General features: G+C 37.1%; 1 protein-coding gene across 1 annotated transcript; it reads left to right on the top strand.

Moving 5' to 3' along the window:
• The first annotated feature begins 1,340 nt into the window (after positions 1-1,340).
• LOC134326250 (putative uncharacterized protein DDB_G0271982) lies at positions 1,341-2,860 on the top strand. The gene is made up of 4 exons (XM_063008422.1): positions 1,341-1,392; positions 1,870-1,963; positions 2,166-2,253; positions 2,336-2,860. Exons 1-4 carry the CDS (start codon positions 1,341-1,343, stop codon positions 2,858-2,860), a joined length of 759 nt encoding a protein of 252 aa, XP_062864492.1.
• The last annotated feature ends 13,193 nt before the right edge of the window (positions 2,861-16,053 follow it).

Below are 16,053 nucleotides of genomic sequence, written 5' to 3'. Positions count from 1 at the left end.
CCGGGAGTGACCTAGCCAGTCTCCAGACCTCAACCGCATAGAAAATTTGTGGAGTCCGTGTTGCCCAGCGACAGCCCCAAAACATCACTGCTCTAGAGGAGATCTGCATGGAGGAATGGGCCAAAATATTAGCTACAGTGTGTGCAAACCTGGTGAAGACTTACAGGAAACGTTTGACCTCTGGCATTGCCAACAAAGGTTATGTTACAAAGTATTGAGTTGAACTTTTGTTATTGACCAAATACTTATTTTCCACCATAATTTACAAATAAATTCTTTAAAAATCCTACAATGTGATTTCCTGGATTTTTTTTCTAATTTTGTCTCTCATAGTTGAAGTGTACCTATGATGAAAATTACAGACCTCTCTCATCTTTCTAAGTAGGAGAACCTGCACAATCAGTGGCTGACTAAATACTTTTTGGCCCCACTGTATGTGTGAACTATCTAAACTATATATTTCTTAAAGTTCTTGACTGAGCTTAATGCCACCAACCAGTGACTGGAGCAGATACGACTCAGGTCCTGCACACAGTAAGTAGTGCTGATACACAGTACCAGCCTGCACACCAGAGGAGCTCCAAACATCAAGTTTTCACTCATTAAATCATGTATTTTGTGAACCTTGTGGAATGAATGTAGGATTCTGGGTTTTAGGAAGTTTAGCTACTGTTAATCCCAGTTGAACTAAAAACAACCTGAACTTAATTAATTGTTCATTAAGACTTCACTAAGAGTTATTACCATCAAGCAAATGTAAAGCATATTTCTATATGAAGAGCATCTGTTTCCAGATAATATACACTGAGTTTATTCGTTTGATCATCAGGCAGGTTGTGCAGTAAAAGGCACTCGTCCCTGTGTGGGCTCGAACCACCAACCTTTCGGTTAACAGCCAAATGCGCTAAACGATTGTGCCACAGAGACACATGCACAATCAACAGCACAGCTGTTTCATTGGACGGTACACACAAAAAATAAAATCTCTCTCTATACAGGCTCACTGTGGAGGCAAATTGGTGGTTAAGTGGGCGGGTCTAAACTGATGAAGGCTGAATGAATGTACCACAATACAGTATAGTTTAGATAGTTCACACATATTAGAACCCTTAAGATGTATTAAGAAAGTCTGATCATAAGAAATGACTAGACAGTGATGTCTGAAGTAGGACTGAGATCTCAGATCATTAAAATAACATGAAACTGCTGCATTTCTGGTACAATAACAACCAAATTCAGTTTAGGAGCCGCTCATTTTTACAGATCTTCAATGAAAGTGTGCAGAATCTCAAATGGTTTGTGCTGCCATGCAGCTGGTTGAATGGAGTTAGTGTAGAATTATGTTCCAAGATCTAAAGAGAGAACAGATTATCCGGCTGGTTAGCTCAGTTGGTAAGAGCGTGGTGCTAATAACGCCAAGGTTGTGGGTTCGATCCTTCGTCTCCTCTTGGATTTAAACAAACAAGTCAGCCTTCTCTAACTAGCAGGTCCTATTGACCTGGGTTTCAAACTTTGTCATTCTGTTAGGGCGATATACTACTTTTTATTCAATGTATTTAACTACATAGTGTTGTACAACATTCCATGTGTACTTAATACTTTTGTATTTTAATACTTGCATACTTTAATACTTGCTTGCTATAATACTTTGCATTAATATACTGTATATTGAGCTGCTGTAATAAATGATCTATCTATAGATTCATTTAATTTTATCTGTAATGCTAGGGATGGGCTATCCTAAACTATCTTTAGGAAGGTAGCTATATCTAGCTTTGGGGTTGTTGAGGCTAAATATTCATGATTGTTGTAATGTTGCTACACAGTCACATTAGAAATCTCTTCTAAAACTAATGTTTGATATTTCAGGGTCTGATGAAGACACTAAAAATCTTATCCGGTGGAGAGTGGTCAACCAGGCCCTCTTCACTGGAAAACAGAATGCAGCGGTTCGAGGGTTTGAGTAAGTAACTGTTTCTTTGACGTAACAAAACTTGTGTTACATCTTATGCATAATAATAATTACAAAGGGTGGTATAAAGACAAGTTTTAGTATTCAAGTTTTGCTAACTTTTTCAAAGCATTAAAAACGTTTAATGACCAAACTTTTTTTGAAGTAGTGTATGCTATATACATTAATAACTGTTATGTGCATTATATTGTAGAGCCTTTGTGTTGGAGAACCAAATGCAGGGGACGGTGACTCCCACTTATGTGAAGAAGAAGTGGGAGAACCTCAAACAAAAATACAAAGTAAGCTTCGTTTGTTGGTAAGATCTTCAGTAAAAATATCAGAAAAGATTTGTAATACAAGTTAAGTTTATGAATCTTGTAGGAACTTAAGTGTCCACCTACTGGGGTAAGTACAGAGGGTGGTGAAGCAACAACAGCATCCTGGAAATGGTATGTGGATATGGATGAGGCAATAGGTGGGAGACCATCAATTAGCCCACTGACCCTTATTTCCTCATCTGGCCAGGATGCTGCTATAGCTTCACCATCCTCGAGAAGCATGGAAACCCCAGCCAACAAGAGACGGAGGGAGAAAGATTTAGTTGCGTATCTGAGGGAGATGGAAGAAAGGGAAAATGAGAGGGAGATAGAAGCAGCAGAGAACGAGGAGAGAAGATGGAGAGAGGCTGAGGAGAGGGAGGAAAGAAGAGAAAGGGAAAGAATAGAACGAGAGGAGAAGACAGAGCAAGAGGCACGCCAGAGAGAGGAAAAGCGAGAGCGAGAGACGCGAGAGAGAGAGGAGAGGAGAGACCAGGAAGCAAGAATGAGGGAGGAAAGGAGAGCTAGGGAGGCAAGAGTGAGAGAGGAAAGGTTTATTAAAATCTTAGAGATTCTAATGAAAAAATAAATAGTTGAAAATCAAAAAGTGTTGTAGTATTATTGTATGTTGTGAGAAAATCTGTTGGCAAATAATGGAAATAAAGGATTTTCTTTTTCATTTAACCTTAATTAAAAATAGAAAAACTGGAAAAATTAGAAATTGTAATTAAAAAAATATTCAAGTTTTACTTTTAAATAATGCATAAACTGTTAATGTTAAGAGACAATCAAGAACTGTAGAACAAAATGTAAAAACAAATAACATGAACCTATTAACAAAACATTTTTCTAAACATAGTCATGCTCATAAAGAGCTGGTATGCTGTGCTGTGGTGCTGTGACAGCTGCAGCCAGATGCTTTCTTCCATCTTCACCTGATGTAATGTCATTTATTACAGGCTCTGGTTGGTCAACATGCACCTTTGTTAATTCTGGCTCAATGATGTCTCCATGAGTGATACAGAGGTTGTGGAGCACCGCACAGCAAGCAACAACCTCCGGGGCGAAGACAGGGCTCACCTCAAGGGCTTTAAAGAAAATGGAACGCCATCTTGTCTTCATCATTCCAAAAGCACTTTCCACCACATTCCTGGCCTTGGACAGTTTGCTGTTAAAACGAGCCTGTACAGGGTTCTGCACAGGCTCTCGATAGGGGGTCAGGAGCCGGATGGGTGTATTAATGCAGGGATAACCCCCATCCCCAAAAATGTATCGTCCTGCAGGTGGGTATAAGCCCTCTTTATACACAGGGCTGTTCTTTAGTACCCTTGCATCATGAATCGACCCAGGGTAACCAACAAAAATATCTCAGAACTTCCCCAGGTGGTCACAGATGGCTTGAAGCTGAATTAAGTGGAACAGCTTCCTGTTTAGGTAGCACTGTGCGCTGGCAGATGGGGGTTTTATTCGAATGTGGCACCCATCAGTAGCACCAACTGCCACTCTAAAACATTCGGATCCGGCCAAGTGGGCAAACCCAGCTCCTACACACTGTAGTTCATCACCAGTTGGTAGGGTGATGATCCTCCTGACGAGCCCTCTGACAGCCCTACTCATTTTGTACACAATGTCGTGCACAGACGATTTTCGAAAAAAAAATTATTCTACTGTAATTATTAATATGTGTCAGATCTATCATTTTGTCATTTATTTTCATTGTATTAATTTAATCATGGTAATGTAGTATACTGTTGCTAAAGAGGTTAGCAGTACTTACATTATTTCTGAGGTAAAAAATCAATAACTTTCTTAGTTCTCTTCTGTGATTTACTACTCTCTGCCGTCTCAGTGTGGAGTCGGGATACATGACTATAGATTAATCAGTAAGTGGCGCAAATAAAGACGATAAATACCCAAAATTTTGGCGAGTGGAGTTTGAAATGAGCATGCGGTCTGTAACTATGGTCACTTGAAGTTGGTAAGATGGCGGACGTAGTAGGTACGGGTGTTGTGTGCATACTGCACACTTCTGTACTGAAAGTCTATCTAGTACGTACTCAGTAAGTGTGCGATTTCGGACGCAGCCTAACTCTGTGTCTGTTGCTTATTCTGAATTGTGTTTGTTTGTAAACTGTGAATTAGTTCTTAATCTGGTCGTGATGTTAGTGAATTAAACCTACATCTCTCTGATGGTCTGATCCAAGCCCGGAGTGGCCAACTGGGAGATTCGGGAGGATTCCCGATGGGCCGGCTCATGTCAATCTCGAGTTTGGGCCGGTTGGGAAAAATAATTTTGACATTTATCTGTCACTTATCTAATCTTCTTCTTGCATTCATTCTCCATTCATCTGACAGCGCAGCCCCTACATCGCAGTACTGTAGATTAGATGGGTTCTACCATCTGAGGGAATACCCCCCCTCCCAAATGTTTAAGTTGGTTTGGCCCATGAGGCATCTTTTCTGGAGCGCCGGTAAAAGTAAATATTTAGCAATAGCAACAGAATAGCGCAAACCATCAGTCGGTGGTGGGCAGGAAGAGGCCAGGTGGAGCCGAAAAGACCAGGTTAAAAAAAAGAAAAGCAATGGAAGAAGATGCTGCCAAATGTGCCAAATTAACAGACATGTTTTCCAGAGGACAGACCCCATGCAGCCGGTATTGCGCAACATAGCCAAGTCAACTTAGCGCAGTTTATTTTGTAGAACCCAGTACACACCATTAATCACAAATATCCAGTTTCAAGCTGAAAATAATAAACATAATTTGAAGTGTAATATATTACATAGCCTAACTCATTAATGGAATGTTTTTGTTCCGACGCTACTGTACTGCTGATCCCGAGGAGGCCATGACTACTGAAGGAACAGGTAGAGGATAGTCTAACAGAGTTGTTTAAACTAAGATAGTTATTTGTAATGTAAAATATAACGTAGAGAATATACATGATATATGTTAAATTGTTCAGACATTCAGAAAGATGTCAGCACGATAGCCTAATTTATTTTAACAAATGAAGACAAATAGCCTAAATCACTATCAATTTTACACCATCATAATATAGGCTAAAGTGTTAAAAACTAAAAAAAAAAGAAAGAAAAAAAAACTTCAAGCATGTTATGTTATTCAGCAAAACAGGCTAACCCTTAATGAAATGTTTTTTAGCCTCAGAGCAGCAGATAAGCCATGTCTCATGTCTATAGACAATGACACCATTATTAATAAAGTGCACTGCTTAGGAGGCTTTTGATGCTGTAGGTAGCCTACTAAATAGTGAAGCTACTTAAGTGTTTAGTGTAAACCTAACAATAGAGCACCTCTCTGTTGGGAAGACAAATGCAATTTAAATTTTTTTTTCAACTTATTGCTCCTGTACAAATGTAAATACTTTTTCATCTTTATCATATTTTTACCTTTTAAATCTTTATCTGATTTAAATTTGAATTAAACTTGTTTATGTGAAGTGTTTTCTGTTAACTTACCAACATACACCTGAACTTATACCAAATAAAAAGTCATTGTAAGAGCTAGCTGCTGTTTTATTTATTCAAATTTGTCCTCCGTGGAAAAAGTGGGTCGGGTTTGGTCATGAAACTCCCGGGCTAAAAAAGGGGCCCAACTCCGGCCCTGGTTAAAACTTGACGTTTGGAGCCCCTCTGGTGTGCAGGCTGGTACTGTGTATCAGCACTACTTACTGTGTGCAGGACCTGAGTCGTATCTGCTCCAGTCACTGGTTGGTGGCATTAAGCTCAGTCAAGAACTTTAAGAAATATATAGTTTAGATAGTTCACACATATAAGAACCCACAAAACCTCTTAGATGTGTATTATTAAAGTCCGTTTCAGCTGCTTGAATGGGTTTAGTGTAGAATTATGTACAAAGATCTAAAGAAAGTACAGATGAACTGGCCGGTTAGCTCAGTTGCTTAGAGCGTGGTGCTAATAATGCCAAGGTCGTGGGTTCGATCCCTGTACGGGCCACACCTGCTTTTGGACATAATCTAACAAACAAGTGATCCTTCTCTAACTAGCAGGTCCTATTAACCTGGACTTCAAACGTTGTCTCTGACAAGTGTGAGATCTTTTTACTGCCCCTCATTCAAATCAGAAACATGCCATTATTTCAATTAGCCAAACTTAAAGACCCTTCTGTAAATGGTTTAATGTGCACACTGCTGCTACTGGCTTGTTTTTCTTTTCTACAATGTAAGTTCATACCTTCAGGTTCATGTTATTTGAGATCTCTACATAGATTTCTTCCTCATGTACAGAAAGACGCAGTTCAGTTACAGATGTGCTAATGGAGCTGTATTAGGGCTGGGCGATATATCGAGATTTTATAAAATATCGATATATTTTCATACGCGATATAAGATAACACAATATCGCATATATCGATATAGATGTTGCGTTCCAGTTAGATCCGACAGTTCGTCTTTCTCTTCTCCCAGTTTGTCTCTGCACATGTTCACCCCCCCCCCCCCCCCCCCCCCCCCCCTCTCCCTCACTGAACACAACTCACCCCTCCCCACCGCTTCAGCAGTAATTCCTGCAGGCAGCGATAGCATGGAGACGGATAAAGACATGACCGAAGCTATCGAAGAGGAGCTGCTTAGTAAAAAGAATAATAATGACTCTTTTTGGAATTATTTGGAGATGGTTCGAATTCAAAGTGTCAGATGAGCAGCAGAATAATGTATTCTGTAGAGAACGCCGAAAACAAGTCCAGATAAAAGGTTCCAGCTCCGTGTACCTTCATTCGTTTTTCACTTCAAATCCCAAAGTTAAAAAACAAGAAAACGAGTCGTTATTCGTTTCAAAAACCAATACAAGCGCATGTACGCGCTGACATGCACGTATTTACTTCACATTAAGTGTTGAGAAAGTAATAATAACGTAACGGTGCGTCTGTTGTTCTGACTCTTGTGTTTGTATATGTGATGTGCATGTATTTGCTCTATCTGTAAAAAACAAACATTATGGGGAGTGATTTCTGTACTGGATGTTGTACGTGGTCGTGTTAGTTTATACTGGACGATCGCCCGACGTCCAACACGTCATTTATTTATTTATCTTCTATTATATTATTTCTTGTTGTCGGCCAGTAAACAACCAAACATTATTAAATTGCATGAACTAACTCTGCAGTAAACAAGGAGCAAACAGCAATTAAACAACAAATAAAGCTGTTAAATAATAATAAAGTGCATGAAGAAGAACGCTGATTAAAATGCATTAAATGTTGTAATAGTTACACAGTAACATGAACGATTAGTTCTGCCTGTATTACAGAACTGAGTTCTATACAGTAAAAGAAAATATTAATGTAAATGTTGTGGCGACATATACATAAAATAATGTATAAAGTCCAAACGGTTAACGAGGGGTTTACTTTAACGGGGTTTTACTTTTAATGTCACACAAGCTCAGCCGGAAACCGTCATTCCAACATCTTCCCTACACACTCGCTCCCTGCGCCCTATAGTACACTTAACATTAATACAGGGCCAGACAATATATTTGTAATTTACATTACACGACAGGAGATGCCTTTGAAAACAACTTTTTTTTTTCTTAGAATAGCTTTTTTCTTTTTTTTTAAGGAAAAATAGTTCTTGTGTGAAGCTTCCCAAGCATAAATATTAATAAAAGTGCCTGTAAAAAAATTGGAACATGTAGCTTTGTGTCTTTTTGTTATCACCATGTGGGATAAAAAAATATCGAGATATATATCGTATATCGCCGTTCAGCAAAAAATATCGAGATATAATTTTTGATCCATATCGCCCAGCCCTAAGCTGTATTACTGCTAAGCTGCTGTTCAACTCCAGTCCAGTTGGTGACGCTGGTGCATCTTAAGTTGTTCTGCCAACCGCCATTAAACATCATAAGAAGAACAAGAAGCTGCTGTGTTTGTACTGTAGAGCCTCATCTGTAAGTAAAATATGTATTTAATTATAACCCTTATATTTAATTATAACCACATTCTAATTAATAATAAATCTAGAGTTCATAATAAAACATCACTGTGAGGATTTGAGAAGCTTTAACTCCAGTTTTATTTAAACAAACAAACTATTAGCTGCTCCGCTAACTGTTAGCATCACACATGATTCAGTACTGATGAACCGATTCATTGAACCGATCCAGCAAAATGAATTAATTGAGCGGAACTGATTGAGTTTCTTCATGATTAAATCTCACAGTTTTATATAAACACGTGATATTTTAAAATTTTGTTTATAGCTGAACTTTGTTTATATTTGAAATTTGTTTACAGGTGAACTTTGTTTATAGCTGAATAGTCTGTCTGTCTATTAGATGTTTAATAATGCAGTCAGCAGAAGAGGGAGACGTCACCCCTGTGGATCTACAACATGAAGAATTCCAGAAGAAAATAATACAAAAGGAGGAAGATGATGATGATGATGATGATTTTTTCTGTAAGTAAATATAGAGCATGATGCCACTTTTCCACCAGACAGTGAGGTACAGTACAGTATTATACAGTACAGTATTATACAGTACAGTATGGTACAGTACAGTATTATACAGTACAGTATGGTACAGTACAGTATGGTACAGTTTAGTGTAGTACAGTACAGTAGTACAGTACAGCTGCTACACTCCAGTCTGGATTTAAGTTTTAATCTAACTAGGATTTATTTATGATTAGGAACTAGGAATGTCCCGATCACATTTTTTTGTTCTTGATCCCGATCCCGATCTTTAATTTTGATCCCGATCCGATACCGATTCTCAAACCGATACTTGTATTCTCTAGATATTGTCTAGATAAGAACTAGATAACACTGTTTACACAGTGCACACTTCAAGTACATTACAGTTATTCAAATTAATCCAATGTACATGTTTAACAACTGAATAGCTCTGCAGTGCTGTAGGGAAAAAATTGCCTGCATCCAAACTATTGCTTAATGTTCTTTTACAAAGTAAAAGTAAACAAACCTAGTGCAGCATTGTAGTAAAAATGAAGTGAGATAATTACAGTTTCACTTTGAACTCTATATTCAAAGAACATAATTCTGTTTAATGCAGTGATACACTAAAAATGAACAAAAATCTCCACTCAAAAGTGGTGTAGCAGCTTAACTTGAATATAAAAAAACTAATAAGTTACTTAACAGCATTACAGTAAAACCTGAATACCAAAATAAAATGGAAAGTCACTCTTTTGTTATGAAGGAAAGCCAGTTCTTAAAGTGCTTGTATTGTGACAATGGATTGATGGACGTTTCTACGCAAAGTGAGTGTGTTTTGACCCTTTGGGGCTTCCATAGTGCATGGGATAGCATGCTCGGCTCTGGCTGTCCGCTATTCGGAACAGAATAAGCTAACAAAGTGTTTTGCTCCGGACAATTAGTGAATATACCGTGTATTTTATTTCTTTATTAAACGAGTGCATCACTACGACGCTCGGTTACATAACTAAGCCAATCAGAGAGCTTGATACTGAGATGTCGTTCAGTCTTGTAACACGTAAACTCGTAAAAGCTGTATGTTCTGGTCCTGAAGTTTTCATACTCGGATTAAAAGTTATTGTTTTGTAAACCGGAGTGATCCTCGACTCACACACCATATAAACAGTAAAATTCTACAGTAATGAACGCAGCTCTGCTCCCACCGCCTCGTGAAACGCTCGCATTACAGACATTACACCGCTGTTGGACTCGTTTCACTTTCCAATTTAAAGTATTTCCACATAGCGGACATGCTGACGTAAAACAAAAGATCGGGTTATGATCGGCATTAGTAAAGCCGATTTCCGATCAGTTAAAAATGCCTTGATCGGCCCCGATCCCGATCTGTAAGATCGGATCGGGACATCCCTATTAGGAACCAAACCCACAACCTTCAGTTTCCTCCAGTTGTTGAGATTCTTCTTCTCATATTGATGAATTTCAGGTGAAGTCACTTTAATCCCTGCAGAACTTGTGGCTTCTGTGGAACTGCTCTTCTCAGAGGACCAACAGTGTGGAGGTTTCCAGATGAAGCCTGTGAAGAAAGAAGAACCTGAAGATAAAGATGAACTCAGTAAGACTTGAGCAAAATCATTTCTCCTAATTTGGTCGTGTCTGAATGTCTTGTAATATTTTTGTGTATTTAGTGCATAAGTGAGCAGGTGAGTGAAATGAGGAGACAGAAGATAAAGAAGATTAAACAGATCATGCTGACTGTACCGTGTTTACACTAGTATATAATTACAGAGTAATGCCAGGTGAATACAAGTGGCTGAATGATTGGGTAATGAATGAGAAGAAATAAAGTCGAGTATATAAGCTGATATATTCAATATATACGTGATTGTTTGTGCTGATGGTCCTGGAGAGATGAGTCTGCACCTTCCATCCAGATCTTAACTCTCCTCACTGTGGGTCTCAGACGTCTGATGACTGGGGTGTACTTGGGGAGCAGGAACAAAGACTGGTGATCAGACTGGCCCAGGTGGGGGAGGGGTGGAGCTTTCTAGGCATCAGCAACATTTGTGTAAACTTGGTCCAAAATTTTTAGTCCCCTTCTGATGAAACTTTGGAAGTCCAGATCTTAAACTGCATTGATTAAAGTCTCCAGAAACAATAAAGACTCCATCTGGGTTTACATTAGCATTAACATCTGGAGGGATATAAATTGCAGCAGTAACAATGCAGGAAACCTCTGGTGGTTATAATACCTGGTTATAAAGGGTCTACACGTTATAACCAGGTATTCCAGGTCAGCAGAGCAGTAGGTATTAACTATGGCAGAGTCCATGTACCATGTTTTGTTTACATAAAGGCAAACTCCACCACAGAAGCTCTTCATTACCTTCATCAGCTCTTCATCAGTTCCACCACGCTGTGGTTTAGACGTGTTTCTGAAAAGATCATGACACTACGATGTACTTGAAATCCGGCTCTGGTTGCAGCATGTGTTTTTATCGCTGCGCCACCTGAGCGGCTAGCATTTTTTAACAAGACGATGCAAAACCACCTGCTGCACACATTACAAAGGCGTGGCTGTGGAAGAAGAGGGTACGGGTACTGGACCGACCTGCCTGCAGTTTATATTATTATTTGCTTTTTCCATACTGTCCCAACTTTTTCTGATTTGGGGTTTTATTATAATTATTATTAGTATTATTAAATCTGCTGAAACCCTGTGTGAACAAAGGTTTATAGGTCGTGTTTTTTGACAGATAGTATAGAAGTACGTGTCTGTTAGTTCTAACTTAAGTGCTTAATAAAGAAGTTGGTCGTTACTACCAACAATAACAATCTTATTTTTCTTCTTTCACAAAACAAAGAGATTTCAGGTGAAGGAACCTCGATCCCTGTGGAACACGTCACCTCTGAGGAACACCTCACCCCAGAGGACCAACAGTGTGGAGGTTTCCAGATGAAGCCTGTGAAGAAGGAAGAACCTGAAGATAAAGATGAACTCAGTAAGATATTTTTGATCTTGAGTAAAATAAGATTTGGATTGAATAGAATCAGAGGAACCTGGGATGAAGCATCATACAGTGAAAGCTTGTATTGTGCTCATGCAGATCAGTGTGAGCAGGAAATGATGAATGCAGGATGAATCACGTTACAGGACTTTAGCATCAGATCTCAGTTTAACAATTACTAACAGTATTTATTATTTATAAAGAATAAATCAAAATCAAGTATTTGATTATGTATAATGTTATAAATGTATTTTATTATTTATTATGTTATAAATGTATTTTACAGAGGAAAGAGTACTTAAATATTGTACTCAAGTAAAAGTACTATTACTTTGATAATTTTTTTACTTAAGTATGAGTAAAGTTACTAGTCTAAAAATCTACTCAAGTAAAAAGTAATTCATTTAAAATGTACTCAGAGTAAACGTTACTTTTTTTATTAGAAGGAGGGACATTATTTTCCAACAGTTGATAGATGAATGATACAGCAGATCACACACAGCTCACCAGTCATGCAGCAGATTACTGTCAGGGTCGCACTTACATAAAATATACTTTTTACCCCATCATAGGAACATGATCAAAATAAAAAAAACACCAACAGAATCTTACAATCACATTGATGCTGTCCTTTTTACTTCAATAAATACTCAAATAAATTATATTAATAAACATAATAAATCACAATATTTCATAATGCTTTCGTTGCAAAATGAAAGCGTACCGTAAACAGCAGAACCGCGACCCAGATCAATCACAGCAGCAGAAAATCATAACCACTTATCTGCTTACCTGATCTATATCCGTGTGTTGTTCCATTAGGGATACATTCCACTTTATATAAGAGCATCTTGTATGTTTTTAGAATATATAAAACCAGACCCAACTGTTTTATTCACCTAACTAATGAAAACTATATTTATTCTCACGACTTTCCCGGTAAAAAGCTTAAATTGGTGATTCGTTCACTAAACTGTCAATTCAGAATCTGAATTCTGAAGCTCTGATTGGTTCATACATTTGAATCTCTTCACCAAATGAACGGATTCATGGAGTTGTTTATACACAACATCATAATGATACGGAGTGAGTCATTTCTGACTCGTTAACTCAGTGATTTAGTTCGCAGCCCGACTCTAAAGAACAGTTTCATAAATTCTCAGATGTCGAGTTTTTATTGTTTTCTTTGTTTTTGTTTTTTACTCAGTAACGAATGTTATTTAAAATGTAGCGAATTACAGTTCTTAATACAAAACATACTTAAGTAAAAGTAAAAGTACAGGCTGTAAAATCTACTTAAAAAAGTACAAGTACACAAAAAAACTACTCAATTACAGTAACACGAGTAAACCTTTCCACCTCTGGTTATAAATGTATATTATTATTTATAATGTTATAAATGTATTTATTATTTATAATGTTATAAATGTATTTATTATTTATAATGTTATAAATGTATTCATGTATTTTATTATTCATAATGTTATAAATGTATTTGATTATTTATAATGTTATAAATGTATTTATTATTTATAATGTTATAAATGTATTTGATTATTTATAATGTTAAAAATGTATTTAATTATTTATAATGTTATAAATGTAATTGATTATTTATAATCTTATAAATGTATTTGATTATTTATAATGTTATAAATGTGTTTGATTATTTATAATGTTATAAATGTATTTGATTATTTATAATGTTATAAATGTATTTATTATTTATAATGTTATAAATGTATTTGATTATTTATAATGTTAAAAATGTATTTAATTATTTATAATGTTATAAATGTAATTGATTATTTATAATCTTATAAATGTATTTGATTATTTATAATGTTATAAATGTGTTTGATTATTTATAATGTTATAAATGTATTTGATTATTTATAATGTTATAAATGTATTTATTATTTATAATGTTATAAATGTATTTATTATTTATAATGTTATAAATGTATTTGATTATTTATAATGTTATAAATGTATTTGATTATTTATAATGTTATAAATGTATTTGATTATTTATAATGTTATAAATGTATTTGATTATTTATAATGTTATAAATGTGTTTGATTATTTATAATGTTATAAATGTATTTGATTATTTTCTGCTTCAGAACTGAACAAGGATTTCTGCTGCTCCTCGTGTCCACGTTCCTCTACAACCCAAAATCAGCTCCACAATCACATCAAGAGCTGCAACCATGTTAAATATGAGACTCTGGTGAAGATTAAGACTGAACATGAGGATCTGACGCCCACCAGAAGCTCCAGTAATCAGCAAACGTCCTCTGGTACTGTCAGCATTAACACCTCTCTCAGTCCCACACAGGAAGAAGGAAACGTCTGCTCACAGTGTGGGAAGAGCTTCAGTACCCGGGGTGCTCTCAAAACCCACCAGCTCATTCACACTGGAGAGAAACCGTATCAGTGCTCCCAGTGTGGGAAGAGCTTTAGGTGTCTGAGCACTTTCAAAAACCACCAGCGCATTCACACTGGAGCGAAACCTTATCAGTGCTCCCAGTGTGGGAAGAGCTTTAGGTGTCTGAGCACTCTCAAAACACACCAGCGCATTCACACTGGAGCGAAACCGTATCAGTGCTCACAGTGTGGATATAGTTTTAATACAAAGACTGAGCTTAAAATACACCAGCGCATTCACAGTGGAGAGAAACCGTATCAGTGCTCACAGTGTGGAAATAGTTTTAATACAAAGAGTGAGCTTAAAATACACCAGCGCATTCACAGTGGAGAGAAACCATGTCAGTGTTCACAGTGTGGGAAGAGCTTTAGGTGTCTGAGTACTCTCAGAACACACCAGCGCATTCACACTGGAGTTAAGCCATATCCGTGCTCACAGTGTGGGAAGAGTTTTAATCAACAGGGTAATCTCAATGTACACCAGCGCATTCACACTGAAGAGAAACCACATCGGTGCTCTCAATGTGGAAAGAGTTTTAATAGAAAGAGTGATCTGAAAAAACACCAGCGCATTCACACTGGAGAGAAACCGTATTAGTGCTCACAGTGTGGAAAGGGTTTTAATCAACAGAGTGCTCTCAAAACACACCAGCGCATTCACACTGGAAAGAAGCTGTATCAGTGCTCACAGTGTGGAAAGAGTTTTAATATACAGAGTAATCTCAAAAAACACCAGTGCATTCACATTTTACAGAAATTATGCTCACAGTGTTGGAGCTGCTTTGCTCATTTATCAGCACTTAGACACAAGTGTGACTCATCAGATTGTACCAAACAAGCTAAAATACATAAATATAAAATATAGTGAGTGTGTCCATATAAATACGCCACTGAATACAATAGTTAATGTTATTTTCGCCCTCATGTTGCCTAGCAACACTGTTAATCGAACTATCTTGCGTCGCGGAAGAACGCTTTATTGTAAGTTTATACACAATAAATACATTTTTGAATTAAACGTTGTTGTATTTATTATATTTTATGTTGACCGCCGTTTTATAAAAGCAATAAGCCACACGAGACCGTGCATTACTGTTATGATTTTAGCACGGGGAAGAAGTGTTAGGCACTCCGCTTTGTGTCGTTCCAAAAACGTCATCCCCGTGCTAAAATCACAGTAATGCACGGCCTCTTGTGGCTCATTGCTTTAGTAAACATTAATACGTAAATAGTAATAATAAAGGTATAAATCTTTAGGATAAACTATTACTGGGAAATAATGTGATTATCTATAGTGGAGTGAATGGACCACCGATAAAATAAAAATATTAGTTTAGCATTATGTGCAAAATGAGAAAACTTTAAAAACACAAGGGGATAAAAAAGCATGTCTAAAATATAAAAAAGGTTTGTTCAGAGCATTTCTTTCTTTAGCTAACTTTGCCAGTTCGTTCAGTCTGCTGTTTTGAGTAGAGACTATCGGCCTCCTCTCAAATGACGCCTACTCCCTACTTAGTGCACTACTTAAAATAAACAATGTACTGAACAGTTATGTTAAATATAACTTTTTATTGTTGAGTAAAAACTTCACCACCTTAATTCAATTTAAATAATTTAGCAGGAGAAATAACTCACATCATAGCATGAACAAACTGAGACACACTAAAAGTGTGCAGACCATCAAATGGTTTTTGTGCTGCCGTGCAGCTGGTTGAATGGAGTCAGTGTAGAATTATGTACAGAGATCTACAGAAACTCGATGTACCCGCCGGTTAGCTCAGTTGGTTAGAGCGTGGAGCTAATAACGCCAAGGTCGCAAGTTCGATCCCTGTATAGGTCACGCTCTCTTTAATGATTTCACCTAATGAACGTGTCATGACCTTTATAAATGCTTACAATCAATAAAATA

This window comes from Trichomycterus rosablanca, chromosome 14 (assembly GCF_030014385.1).
Source record: "Trichomycterus rosablanca isolate fTriRos1 chromosome 14, fTriRos1.hap1, whole genome shotgun sequence".
Taxonomy (NCBI): domain Eukaryota; kingdom Metazoa; phylum Chordata; class Actinopteri; order Siluriformes; family Trichomycteridae; genus Trichomycterus; species Trichomycterus rosablanca.
Note: the sequence above shows the minus strand (reverse complement) of the source record. Positions and strands in the feature narration are given on the sequence as shown.

Coding starts and splice junctions, on each gene's coding strand:
- LOC134326250 (XM_063008422.1), top strand. CDS start 1,341: ATGTTCCAAGATCTAAAGAGAGAACAGATTATCCGGCTGGTTAGCTCA. Junction 1,393..1,869: donor CCGGCTGGTTAGCTCAGTTG/GTAAGAGCGTGG, acceptor TTGATATTTCAG/GGTCTGATGAAGACACTAAA. Junction 2,254..2,335: donor ACCTCAAACAAAAATACAAA/GTAAGCTTCGTT, acceptor TGAATCTTGTAG/GAACTTAAGTGTCCACCTAC.